We start from the raw sequence: 12703 nt of genomic DNA, 5'->3' as shown, positions 1-12703 counted from the left end.
AAATTAAAAAACAAACACTACCACCTGCGAAACTTTAAACACCCAGTTATCTCCCCTTTGCAGTTGTTTGGGCTTCAAGTAAAAGTTTCTCTATTATGCACCTGGGGTGCAGAGAAGCATGAGACACATGGGGGTTGAAGACCAGCAGGTAAGGACAGTGGTGAATGGTGGATGGGCCACGCTGGGGGCTGAGGCAGGAGGACACTGAAGCAGAGACCTTCAGGGACGTGTAGGAGTAGGGCAGGGAGGGAGTGCGGAGCTCTCTGAGCTGCATCTCAAAAGACTGGTGCAGACCTTGAAACAGCAGCTCCAAAGTCCCCTAATCCCTCCGAAGGGCACCTATGCTCAGAATGTAGATCACAAAAGTGGACCAAGGAGTGACCCCGGTGGCTGGTCCAGGGACGTGTGGGGTTCAAGGTGCTTCTTGATCTTCACCTAATCTGCATGCAGTCGTCACAGCATCACCTGTGAAGTACATAGCGGGAGTTCAGCTCCCTGCCTGCCCTATGTAGTTTCCAAAGCTTCAACCCAGGTCAAGTTTAGGGTGTTTATTCTAGAAGCAGAGAAAGGAGAGCTCCACAGAAACAGATTGAGTCGGGGCAAACACTGGGCCCAGCAATGAGGGACACAAACTGTAGCCTCCGAGGCTGGCAGATGCTCCTAGCCCTGCCAGCACGCCAGCACCCCGCCCAGCCCAGTCTCAATCAGACAATAAGAGATGAGTGGAAACCTCAGGTTAAAAATACCCAGCGTTGTAAAGAGAAATAAGAACAGGAAGGAAGTGTGGGGAGGCAAAGCAAAATAGAGAAAAAGTCCTAGAGAAGAATGAGATGTTATTAATGGGTGGAAGCTGATCAGGTAGAGCAGGTGGGAAATGCTTCCAGGCGTCTGCAGGGTTGGTGGGCATGGGATGGGGTCATGATGGACTTCACCTTCTTGGGCATGATTCAGGCAGGTCCTCCAGAGAAATAATTTTCACCTATTGGGACCAAGATTCAGATCCCCTCAAAGAGTCTTGAGTCAGGATTTGAATGGACAAGCACAGAGCCTCCTCCAAGGACAGTGGGGCATGCCTGTCATTCTCTCAGAAAGTGAGGGGAGTCACCTAAACCCCCAGGGCCACAGCCCTCGGCAGGGTTGAAAGGGTGTTCATCTGGCCTTGGGAACAGACTCTCTGTCACAGAGGTTAAGATCAGGGCTCTGGATCTAGGTGCCTGTGTTTGACTCCTGACTCTGTCACTGAGGATTAAGTTAGCTAAAACAGCCAAGGCTGCTAGAACAGTATCTGGTCCCTAGCAATTACTTTATAAATGTCAGCTATTGGGGGTGGGGTAGAGGGCAGGGCAGGTGATGGATGGGAAAGAAGTTCCTGACACCTTGCATGGATGGAACAATTCTTCCTGAAGTGCCTGTCACCCCACCAGGCCAGGAGGGAGTCGGACAATGGAGGATATAGTGATAAATAAGGTATGGGCCCACACAAGTGTTTAAGAACCAATATCTCATGGAGGATACAAGCAACTAAACAGTCACATTTCAGCATAATACAAGAGAGTTTCATAGCATGTGCTAGGGTGCAGAGACATGGAGTAACTTTCTCTGCCTTAAGTGTTGGGAAGGGGCAAGGCAAGCTGGTCCGGAGTTAAGTAATATAACTCACCAGACCAAGAAAGAGGAACATGAAAAGATAGTCTGAGTAAGAGGGAGCATGGTACACAGAGTGGTGGCTCCAGGGTGGTTGGTTGGGGCTCAAAAGCAGGGAGAGTGACTGGGATGACCAGTTTGGAAAGGTCAGCAGGAACTGGCCTTACAATGCTCCGCCTAAAGCTTGCACTTTATCCTGTGGTCATGAGGCAAACGGAGAGACTAGGAAAGGGGAAACCTGAAGCATATTTGCACATTTGAAAGACTTCTCTGGCAGGAATGTGAAAGGTAGATAAAAGAGACAGGAGTGGTGGCAGGGAGGCCAACTGGTTAGTGGATCCAGCAGTGGTCAGGGCCAGAGACAAGGAGGGGAGGGATCTTAGAAACTGGATTAATTTGGAAGCATAACAGGGGTGAAAAGGGGAGACCAACTGTGATCTGTAGTCTGGCAACTGGGTAGTTAGTGGTGTCCTTTATGGAGATATAGGGTCCCCTGTGGGAAGCATGGGAGGTGTACCAGGGCTGATAGGCCTCCCTCACTCTTTAGTTCATGCCAGAAAATCACAAAGCATCACAGTTTACCTTGCCTGATCAAAGGACATCAGGGATTACAGTATCTAACTTGAACTAAATTAACCTTTGCAAAATGGACAAGGGGTTTAAAAAAGATTCCTGCAAAGAAACTGCAGATTAAAAATCATCCTAATTCAGCAAGCAGTAGCATGAAAGAAAATGGCAAAACTGGCCTTTCTTCTCATGCTAGCTAGCTCTTTGTCAGCCCCATTATGAGGTTAAAATAGTGACAGTCTCATAGGTCTAACAGGAGGACAGTCAAGAACATTTTTTTGAAATTTATAATTATCAAGGCGACTCTTAAATGTGGACTTATATATCTACCATTGTTAAAAATGAACTTCACTGCAAATATATATTGTGTCTTCAAATACTAATGATAGTAGGTTGTGTATACAATTTTATAAATAATTGAATGTACATTAAGAGTGCATGCTCAAATTTTATTTTCAATGAGATGTAACATCTCAGTTTGAGGGTTGTCATTTCACACAGAATTTAATTTGGGCAAAGATTCTTAAGTCATGGATTTCAGATCCCAGGGAATGAACTGGTTTCCCACTTTATCAGTTCTATATATCTGAAATATTATGTATTGCGTTTACCTCTTGGAACAAAGGATGCTTGTATTCCAGAGTGTGGCCGCAATGGCTCATTTGTCTGTCATCGTCTTGGTCCTTTTTCCTGCTGGAGACGCAGGAAAGATTAGTTTTGCTCCCTGGAGAAAAGCCTTAAGTAAATACAAGGTGTTGCCAAAGTTATTGTTACTATTATTGACAACACTAATAGGCAGCAATGGTTTACGCTGCTCCAAGGGGTTCCAGTAAGGACCCAGGTGAGGGGTTTCTAAACACTTTCAACTGTTAATCTCTTAATACAATGTGAATCCAGGGGTCCTTCTGGTGTATGTGTCCTATGGGGCATGGAGACTGCTGGGACTTAGAAAAACTGAAGCCCCAAAAGGTTGGGATTGTGATTCTCTAAGGAGAGAAGAGCCCACCTTCTACTAGACAGAGTCCAAAATCAATCTGGGTCAGCAACTGGCCGAGGAGAGCGTTCTGTGTGTCATCCAAGGAGCCAAAGCCAGGGAGCCGATGCCTTCACTGAGACCTGGATGCCTGTGTCCCACCTACAGAGGAAGCTGGGGTGCGGGGAGGGGCTGTCCTGGTCTTTGCGTGCTCTCTCTTTCAAGCTAAGAAAACACACCCATAAAATTGTATATTAAAATAATTTTTTTTCCTGTCTTCTCTGCACTGGGAGCAGCTCTCCTGCCACAACCCCTCACCCCTTGAAAATGTTTGCTTGCTCCAAGTTTGTCTCCATCTCCTCCTTGGTCAGGAGCACCTCTCAGCTGCTGAGCTAACCACTGTCTACAGTGGGATTGAAATAATCAGAGACACTGACAGATGAGAGCCTCAGCAACTTGGAAGTCCCGCGTCCCCTGACCTCACTTGTCCCTAGCCACAACTTCCAAACCAGTGCCATTTCAATGGACGCTGACACAGCAGCCAAGTGCATTGGGGCTAGGGCTGCCACAGTTGGGGTACCTGGCTCTGGGGCTGGGATTGGGACTGTGTTTGGGAGTCTCATCACTGGTTATGCCAGGAACCCTTCTCTGAAGCAACAGCTCTTCTCCTACACCATTCTGGGCTTTGCCCTCTTGGAGGCCATGGGGCTCTTTTGCATGATGGTGACCTTTCTCATCCTGTTCGCCACGTGAAGGAGCTGTCTCCACCTCCCGTAGTTCTTTCTCCCATGTCCCATCTGCCCTGTATGTTCCTTCTCCTACCTCCCCAGGCAGCCTGGGGAAAGTGGTTGGCTCACAGTATGACAGAGGGAGACAAGTAAATACTGTATTAATAGGAAAAAAAATTATTATTATTATTTTTACTTTTCAAAGCACATTTGTATATGGGGAAGTTATTAGGGTGGGGATGACTATCCTCCATAATTTATGTCCAACACTTATTTATTGAGCCTGTGCCCTGTGCAAGGTGCTGTACTAAGCGCCAAGGAGACACAAGATGAATGAGACACTGATGATCCAGTGAACAAGTTAGGATATGCACATAACCACTGCAAAGGGTGGGTACAGAGCTTGGGAAGCTCAGACAAAGAGGAGCCAAGGGTCCTAGGTGGGATGAGGGTCAAGCATAGTCATAGACGAGATGACCTCTGGCCTGGGCCTTCAAGGCTAGGAGGGTCCAGCCAGGTGGAGATGGGGGGAAGGACATTTCCACAGAAGCAGCAAATCCCCCAAATGGAAAGGCATGGGATATGTATGACCAAGGTGAGTAGTTATTTCCAGCTGGCATCTAGAGGGTGAAGGAGAAGGGCAGTGTTCAAAAGGTGTCTTGGAGGGCCGGCCCATGGCTCACTCGGGAGAGTGCGGTGCTGAGAACACCAAGGCCCCGGGTTCGGATCCCATATACGGATGGCCGGTTCGCTCACTGGCTGAGCGTGGTGCTCACAACACCAAGTCAAGGGTTAAGATCCCCTTACCGGTCATCTTTTAAAAAAAAAAAAAAAAAAAAAAAAAAAAAGGTGTCTTGGAACCAGATTTTAAACAGCCACATGTTGGACTATGAGATTCAGAGTTTACTTTCAGTGAGTAGTGGGGAGCCTTGGAAAGTTTTTGGGCAGGTGAGAGAGTGAACCCAAAGAAGTCCAAAACAAAACAAAACTTGTCCAGGGTCCTGTGGTTAGTTAGTTCGTGGTTCAGCCAGGACTTGAATCCAGGTTTGGGTTGACACAATCAAAGCTCCTGGCCCTTGCACTGACCAGACATAGATGGGTCTGTGGGAAAGTGCTCTAGGCCAGGAGCAAGCAGACTGCCTCTCTGGGAAAGCCTGGAGCCTGAGTTTCCAAGTAGCTGGGCGTCCTGCCCTGCTGCTGGCTTGGGTCTTGCTAAGGAGGATCTTCCCATGGAACCCGGGTGGTGGACGAGCCAGTGGCTGGACAGTAGTCCTTGGGAACCCAAATGGGTTGGGCTGGGAATGGCAGAGTGTGGGATCGCTGCAATAAAATGAAGGGAGAGGAGCCCTTGCAGTGTCCTGGGGTGTGAGGCACACAGGGCGTGGGGCCTCACATTCCTGGATGGTTAAGACGCCGCAGCCGATGATTATCATTATTATTCCTGCTCTGGCTTCTCTGAGCTTTCATCCTGCAGGACCCTGCCTTGCTGGGCCGGCGTCACCAACTAGCAAGGGGCGGGAAGGGCGGCTCCTGGCTGCAAGGGAACACAACATGACTGTGGGTTTCTCTCCCAGGGCTGAGCTCCTTCCTAACCCTGGGAACAGGGGCAGAATTTCTCAAGGGGAAACTGAGGCACAGAGGCAGGGAATGATTTGATCGAGGCCCTGTAGCAGAGATCCCCTCCCTTTCCTGCCATCCCCTGTTCTCTATGCCATATTTACCCCAGTTGGGGCAGATCTTGTCAGCCTGGAGGGGAGCCAGAGAAGGTGTGGATTCTAGAAGGGAGAACTGGGCTGGGGCCAGGACAGCAGAGCTCGTACCCTCCGTGCCAGGCTCTGCGGGCATCATGAGGTCAGGCTCCTGGTTTCGCTTCTCTCTGGAAGGTTCTGCCATATGGGTGGATCATCCTCAAACCCCTGAGGGAGGGCAACACTGCAGACGTGCAAAATGCCCAGCTCTCTCCCATGAGAGGCCAGATTCAGCATCCCGGATAAGAAGGGCCTAGATCTCATAAAGATGGGCCAGGCCCAGGGGCAGAGAGCCAGACAATGGCTCAGAGACAGGGAAAGGTGTGTATGCATGTGTGTGTTGTGTGCACATTTGGTAACACCAGGCTCCCAGCGGTGACATGTCCCTGCCTGCTGAAATGAGATGAAAGGCAGAAAGACTTGAAGGGAATGTGAATGACAATCTGATGACTGGGTGAAGGGCTGAGTGGAATCCTACAGAATGCATGGATTCTGTCTGACAGTGGGAACCCAGAGGAGGAGGGAACCCACAGGCTGCAGGCTGAGACCTAGTCACCTTCCTCAATACCTGCTGTCCACTTAGAGAGCAGTAATCTCTAGGAACATCTTCCAGCTTAAAGGAGAGGTGGGACAACACAGAAGAGAGCTGAGGAAGTTGGAGGAGAGAAGACAGCAAACAGGGCTTCAGTGGCTTGCACAGCTTCTCATATCATCCATGTCCCCCAGAGCCAGCCAAACAGCCAATCATTCAAGTGTTAAACATTTATTAAGTAGCCACTACGTGCAAGGCACTCTGCTTGGAACTGTGGGTGTAGATGTCCTCAGGAGGCTCTCGGGAGAAAGACATATCTTCCTCTTTGATTTCACTTCTCCCCTCCACACAATATGCCAAAAGAATCCTGGGCTGAGTCCCAAGGTGTCTTTTTCCTCTCGGACCACTTTGGGCTATGACTGCACTGGCCCTGCCTCTGCCATCAGATTGTCTATCAGCTCTCAGAGGTCACACAGGAGCAACACCCACTGGAGTTCTTGCCCGTTTCTTGACATCCACCCAGCTGAAACATTCAGTCCTCAGCCACAAAAGTTGTCTTGAGCCTGCCACTGTGATTAGGCCACTCCAAGACCCACTGTTCTTCTGTGATCCCACCATCTTCTAGATCAAATACACCTTTCAGCCTGTAAAGCTGCCACCCGCTTGCCTTCTTTTGGTGACCTGAAGAAACTGCAGTGGCTCCCTGTTGCTTATCAGATGTAATATGAACTTTTTGGGCTATTTTCCAGGACCCTCCTACATATTTCTAGCTCTTCATATTACCCAACAGTGTCCCTTCCCATCCCCAGCACACAAGAGTTTGTAACAAACCTCTCTACATCTGAACAAGAGTGAAGGCATTTTTTAAGGGAATCATTTCCATGTTTATAGTTGATTTATTCAACAAACATTTACTGAATAGCTGCTATGTTCCAGGCACTGTGACAGGTGCTAAGAAAGTTCTGATGGTAACTAGGACAGATATGCCTCCTGCCCTCGGGGACAGACACTAATGACAAAAACAGAATGTGGTGAGTGGTCAGCTGGGACAACAGTCATTGGGTCCCTGGGAATTCTGATGAGCTGCATTGTCACTGTGGCCTCCTTGATCTCTTTCACTTCCTGCCTGGGTTCTTCACAGAGCAGAGTGTGCCTTGCTGGGGAGAAATGGAGAATGTCCCAACAGGATGTCCACATGGTAAGACCCAAAATGCACCAGCCCCTAATCTGTTCTCCCCCCGTGGCTGAGGTTTCACCCTTCCCAAATCTGGTGTCCTCTGGAAGTGATTCAGGAAACACAGAATTAAGAGTCTAAGAATTCCACGTAAAAACAAATCCTTTGGACAATGAAATTGGGAAGGGCTGCCAAAGGCACTTCACAATTTCAGCATGTCAGGAAATATCAATTCCTGCCACCTCTCCAGAAAGTAGCCACCTTGTTTTGAGTGAAATCCATTCTCTTCTGTTCCAACTAAATTGCCCATGACAGGTGGTGCTCCTGTGTTCTGAAACTTGGCCATGAATCAAGGTTCTAACCCCTCATGCAGTTGTTTCATGTTGAGTCTGTGTTTAACCACTATAATTGGCAGAAAAGTCTTCCAACTGTCTAACCAAGATGAGCTGCTGCAAATTCCACCCTCTTTCTTATCTGCTGCCCTCTGCAGAATAGAGAAAACGAGGGAAAGTTATAAATATTCTCTACTCCAAATGCTCCATAAAAACTCCTATAAGACTGATATAAGTAAAAAGCCTTTGGATCTGATAACCTTCATTCTCCCTAAGTGTCAACATCCCATATGGACATTTTTTAGAGGATGTGATAGTTGGGGAAGAAAAGAGGACAGAGGGCTAGAACACACTAGAATGCAAGTCTCTTGGGTGCTCTCCTAGGGCCTTCTCCTGGTGCCTCTGTCACCAGGGCACATTAGCCTGGGGGTAACATTCTTGGTTGTGGAACTGGGATGGATCCCAAGAATGCTGGGAGAGAGGGGGGCTGTTCATATGAAACACAGACAGTGGTAATGTGTTCCTTTTTTAGGTGTGCCTGGTCAAAGTGAAAGTGACTTGAGCTCTAAAGTGAGAAAGTCATTAGAGGAACAAAATTTTCAAAAGCTGCTAAGTTTGTGGGCATTTCTTAAATCAAAGGGCAAATCACTACATTAGAAGGAGACTGTCCATCCATCTGTCCATCTGTCCTTCCTTCCTTCCTTCCCTCTCTCTCGCTCCCTTCTTTCCTTCTTTCTTTCTTGCTTTCCTCTAGAGTCTAAAGCAGGGGTCTCTGCAGAAGGAAGCTTTTGTTCTTGCTGTAGTAGGCAGCCTGGAACACCCTTCCCCTTTTTTCCTCCAGCCTCAATCCTACCATCTTTTCAGCTTAAGTCTAACATCCTCTATGTGAACTCTCCTTTCTCTGAATTCCCATTTAATTCCATTAAACTATGAGGCCTGACATGATTACAACGTCTCATGTCCTCTAGCTCTATATCGTAAGCATTCTTATCTCCCCTACCGGGTTGTAAACATCTAGAGGGCAGAGACATGCCTCACATCTTGGAGTCCCTCTGAACACTGAGCACAGGGCTGAGTACGTAACAGGCCTTGAGTGAGACCTTCCGTTGCCTTTTGCTTCTCGTTAAACATCAGAGGATTCATACTGAAGGAAACATTCACAAGTGTAATAAATGTGTATGAGGCTTTATTTGGGTGGAGTAACCATCTTATACCACATCAGAGAATTCCTACTGGGAAGAAATCCTTTATCTGGATGTGTCCATGGGAGAGCCCTCAGGGGAGTTTGGAGTCTTGGAAGGCACATCTTACTCAATATCATGGAATTCAATTATCTGAAAGTAGTAATTGTGGGGAAACCTTTGCTCAAGATAATACCCAACATCAGTGTGCACCTCAGAGAGAAACTATGAATCCCAAGAATATGAGAAAGTCTCCTCTAAGATCTTCACCAACCAACAACAGAGAATTCACCCAAAAGTAAAGAACAGTGCTAGATTCTGCAGATACAACAGGCTGGGAAGGAGACATGGTTCCTATCTTCATGAAGCTGTCTCTAGACCCTTTCCTAGTCAAAGAGATTGAGACTTGGAGAGGAAGCATTATAGACCATGGGTCCAACTGGAACATGACAACACTTTGATCAGCACCTTTTTCTTTTTTGAACTTGAAGCACTTCCATGGCTGATTTCCTTTGTTCTTGTCCTTCACTAGAGAAGGGAAGGGATGATTCCCCCAGTGCATGTAATTGATGGAGAAATGGAGCTGGAGGGGCTGCGTCACTGCTCCAGGGCACATTGGCAGTCAGAATAAGAGCTCTAGTCCCTGGGAACCTCTATTTGATGTGCTGGGGATCATGCTAGGTACTAAATGAGACCCAAGGTGAAAAGAGAGGTTCCATCCCCTCAAATGGCTTACAATTCAGGGTGGGAACAGACAGGTCTTTAAATACAGGAGCTTCTTTAATGGGAGTAGATACAAAATGCAGCAAAGGCACAAGAAGGGGAAGCCTAAGTCCTTTTGGGGGAAATAAAACAGGCTTTACAGAGGATGTACTGTCTGAGCTGAGATAGGGGGTTTGCCAGATAAACAAGTAATGGGGAGATGTATTTGGTTCCTACTGCTGCTATAAGGAATTATCCCAAATTTAGTGGCTTAAAACAACACAAATGTGTTATCAAATAGCTGAGGAGGTCAGAAGTCTCTCTGGGCCAAATCAAGGTGTCAGCAGGGTGTGTTCCTTCTGGAGGCTCTGGAGCAGAATCAGTGCTTTGCCTAGTCCAGCTGCTAGGGGCTGCCCACATTCCGTGGCTCATGACCTTCCTCATCTTCAAAACCAGCAATCACATCACTCCAACCTCTGCTTCTGTAGTCACATCTCCCTCTCTGACTCTGACTTCCTGCCTCCCTCTTCTAAGGACCCTTGTGATTACATTGGGCACGCCAGATAATCCAGGACAATCTCTGCATCTCAAGATCTTTAATTTAATCACATCTGCAAAGTCCCTTTTGCCATTTAAAGTAACATATTCACAGCCTCTAGAGATTAGGGATAGCTATCTTAAAGGGTAGTTGGAAGGATTATATAGGATAACAGAGGTAAAATACTTAGAACAGCAGAAAGCACTCAATAAATTAGAAACATCTTGGTGCTCAGTAAATACAAAGAACAATGCTCTGGTCAGGAAATGACACTTATAGTTAATACCATGCAGAACAGAACTTATGGGGCCTATGGGGCCCATCAGCACAATAGACAAGGAAGTACCAAGCACTAGGGGACTCTCTGGCACACAGGAAACATGTGGTCCCACTGAATGGCACCATATTGCTCAGTGCAACCCTCACCTGCTGCCTTTCTGTTGGCATAAAGAAATGAGGGATAGAAGCAGGCCTCATGTGTTCTCATTTTATGGTGGGATTCTGTCTGGGTGTTGGATAAAATTAAAAAGTAGAAATGATATTTTGTTTTAAGCTTTCTTTCTTGAGATATTTGAAACAACTGTTCAATTTGCCATGGGACCTGTTAAAGACGTGGCAACACCTTACCCATATGCACCCAGTGTGAATGAGTGTGCCTATCAGAATTGGTGGGTCTGGTTCTGAATCCCTTGCTTCCCTAATACACCTTTGACCATCTTCTCTGTCACCATTTCTTAGTGCCAATGAACCCAAGGCTATCAAAGTCTCTCTCTCCCTCCTGTCTATTTCTTTTCTAGGAAATTCCCAAGGAGCAGATGTGCATCTCCTAGTGGTTCATCTGCAAGTAAGTTTCCCAGATAAAATACAGGACATCCAGTTAAATTTGAATTTCAGATAAACAAATGATTTTAGTATAAGTATGTTCCAAATATTACTCACTACAGTGAGTACTACTTTGTTAACCAGATTATTTGACTAACCAGAACACTCCATTCCCCAACTTCACCATATAACACTTTACTGTCTGCTCCCTGATGCAATTGTAGATTGTTATTCAAGACCTGAAAGTTCCAGTACCTTCTTACAGATGACTTTCTTTGAATAGCACAGGGAAGAGAAGGAAAGCTTTAGTTCTAGAGGGATGGTGAAAGGCCTAGGGTCAGAATAGTAAGAACTGGTCCCTCTTTTCTCATGACACAGATTCTTCACTGCCCAACTCTGAGATTCTGCAAGCTTAACTCCTGCTTTGGATTTCACATGCTCCTTCATTAGTGGGGAGCATCATCCCTGCTCTCCAATGATCTAAGGACCACCAGGATATCCACTCTGGTTAAGTACATTGAGATTTTTTTAAAAGGTGTTATACAATGCACATCCTATATTGCTGCCTTTGATACTCAACTAGAGTAACAATAATGACACTCACCGCCCGTGGGATGAAAATTAAGTCTGTCCTTTCCAAACCACAGTAGAGTTGGAAGGAAGGAAGGAAGGAAGGAAGGAAGGAAGGAAGGAAGGAAGGAAGGAAGGAAGGAAGGAGGGAGGGAGGGAGGGAGGGAGGGAGGGAGAGAGGGAAGGAAGGAAGGAGGGAAGGAAGGAAGGAGGGAAAGAAGTCTGTCTTTTGATCAGGTGCTTATAATTGGTAGTAATCACTGTTACAGTTGAATTTGCAAGGCTAGTCACTGTTGGCACTAAGGTTTGCTCCCAGCCTCCGTCCCATGTGACTCCCCCAATCTAGAAAAACCCTCCTGTTTTTACTTCCCTCAACTCCTGCTGTAAATTTCCCTCCTTGGTCTGTGGTGTGGGATTGGGGGAGGTGTAGACACATGAAATCTTACCCATTTTGGAGCAGAGGCTCAGCCAATCAGGGCCTCACCATGCAGCCCAAGGGACATTCCCAGGCCACTCTCCACAGTGGCATACATCCAACCTGCTGCTCTCGGGTGGGACTTGAGTTTTCACATCCAAGTTGTTTGGGCATCTTGTGGTGGTGACTTCTGCATTTCTGCACTCCATTTAAGCACCCCTTCAGAGGCTCTAAATAATGCAAAAGATTATAACGGTTTGTGAAGTCCTAAAGGAACTCTGGATTTTATCCCTGTGTAAATGCACTAACCTGCCCGGCTAAGGGCAGACTAGCAACGGAGGGGGACTGGCAACGGAATGCCAGAGCGGGTCTCAGCTGCACAAGGATTGTCTGTATCCTATGCACCACCCTTGACTTTTCAGGAAAAGGTGACCCTGAGGGGCCAGGGGAATTAATGACTTAACGCCTACAATCTCTAGAACAACTTGTTGCAGATAAGGTCTCATTATCGTTAATTGTTATTATTGTTGTTATTATTGTTATTAACCCAGCTCCTATGAAAAGCTGCCACGGCTTTGTGAACGATCTCAGGTCAGGGGTTTAATTAAAACCTCCTCTAAATGCCGAGGCCTCAGGCACCACGTTACCGCCCCCACATCCGGGCTCCACCTCCTCCGAGCTCCGCCCCTAGGGTCCCCTCCACCCGCGGATCCTCCAGGCCCCCACCGAGGGTCCCCGCGGTTCTCACTCCTGCCAACCACTCTCCTCCCTTTCCAG

General features: G+C 47.2%; 1 protein-coding gene across 1 annotated transcript; it reads left to right on the top strand.

Moving 5' to 3' along the window:
• Positions 1–3462: 3462 nt before the first annotated feature.
• LOC134386887 (ATP synthase F(0) complex subunit C2, mitochondrial-like) lies at positions 3463–3937 on the top strand. The gene is given in 1 exon segment (XM_063109027.1): positions 3463–3937. A coding segment is annotated over 1 exon segment (426 nt). The 5' UTR covers positions 3463–3511.
• The last annotated feature ends 8766 nt before the right edge of the window (positions 3938–12703 follow it).

The sequence above is a fragment of the Cynocephalus volans genome, chromosome 10 (assembly GCF_027409185.1).
Source record: "Cynocephalus volans isolate mCynVol1 chromosome 10, mCynVol1.pri, whole genome shotgun sequence".
NCBI classification, from domain to species: Eukaryota; Metazoa; Chordata; class Mammalia; order Dermoptera; family Cynocephalidae; genus Cynocephalus; species Cynocephalus volans.
Note: the sequence above shows the minus strand (reverse complement) of the source record. Positions and strands in the feature narration are given on the sequence as shown.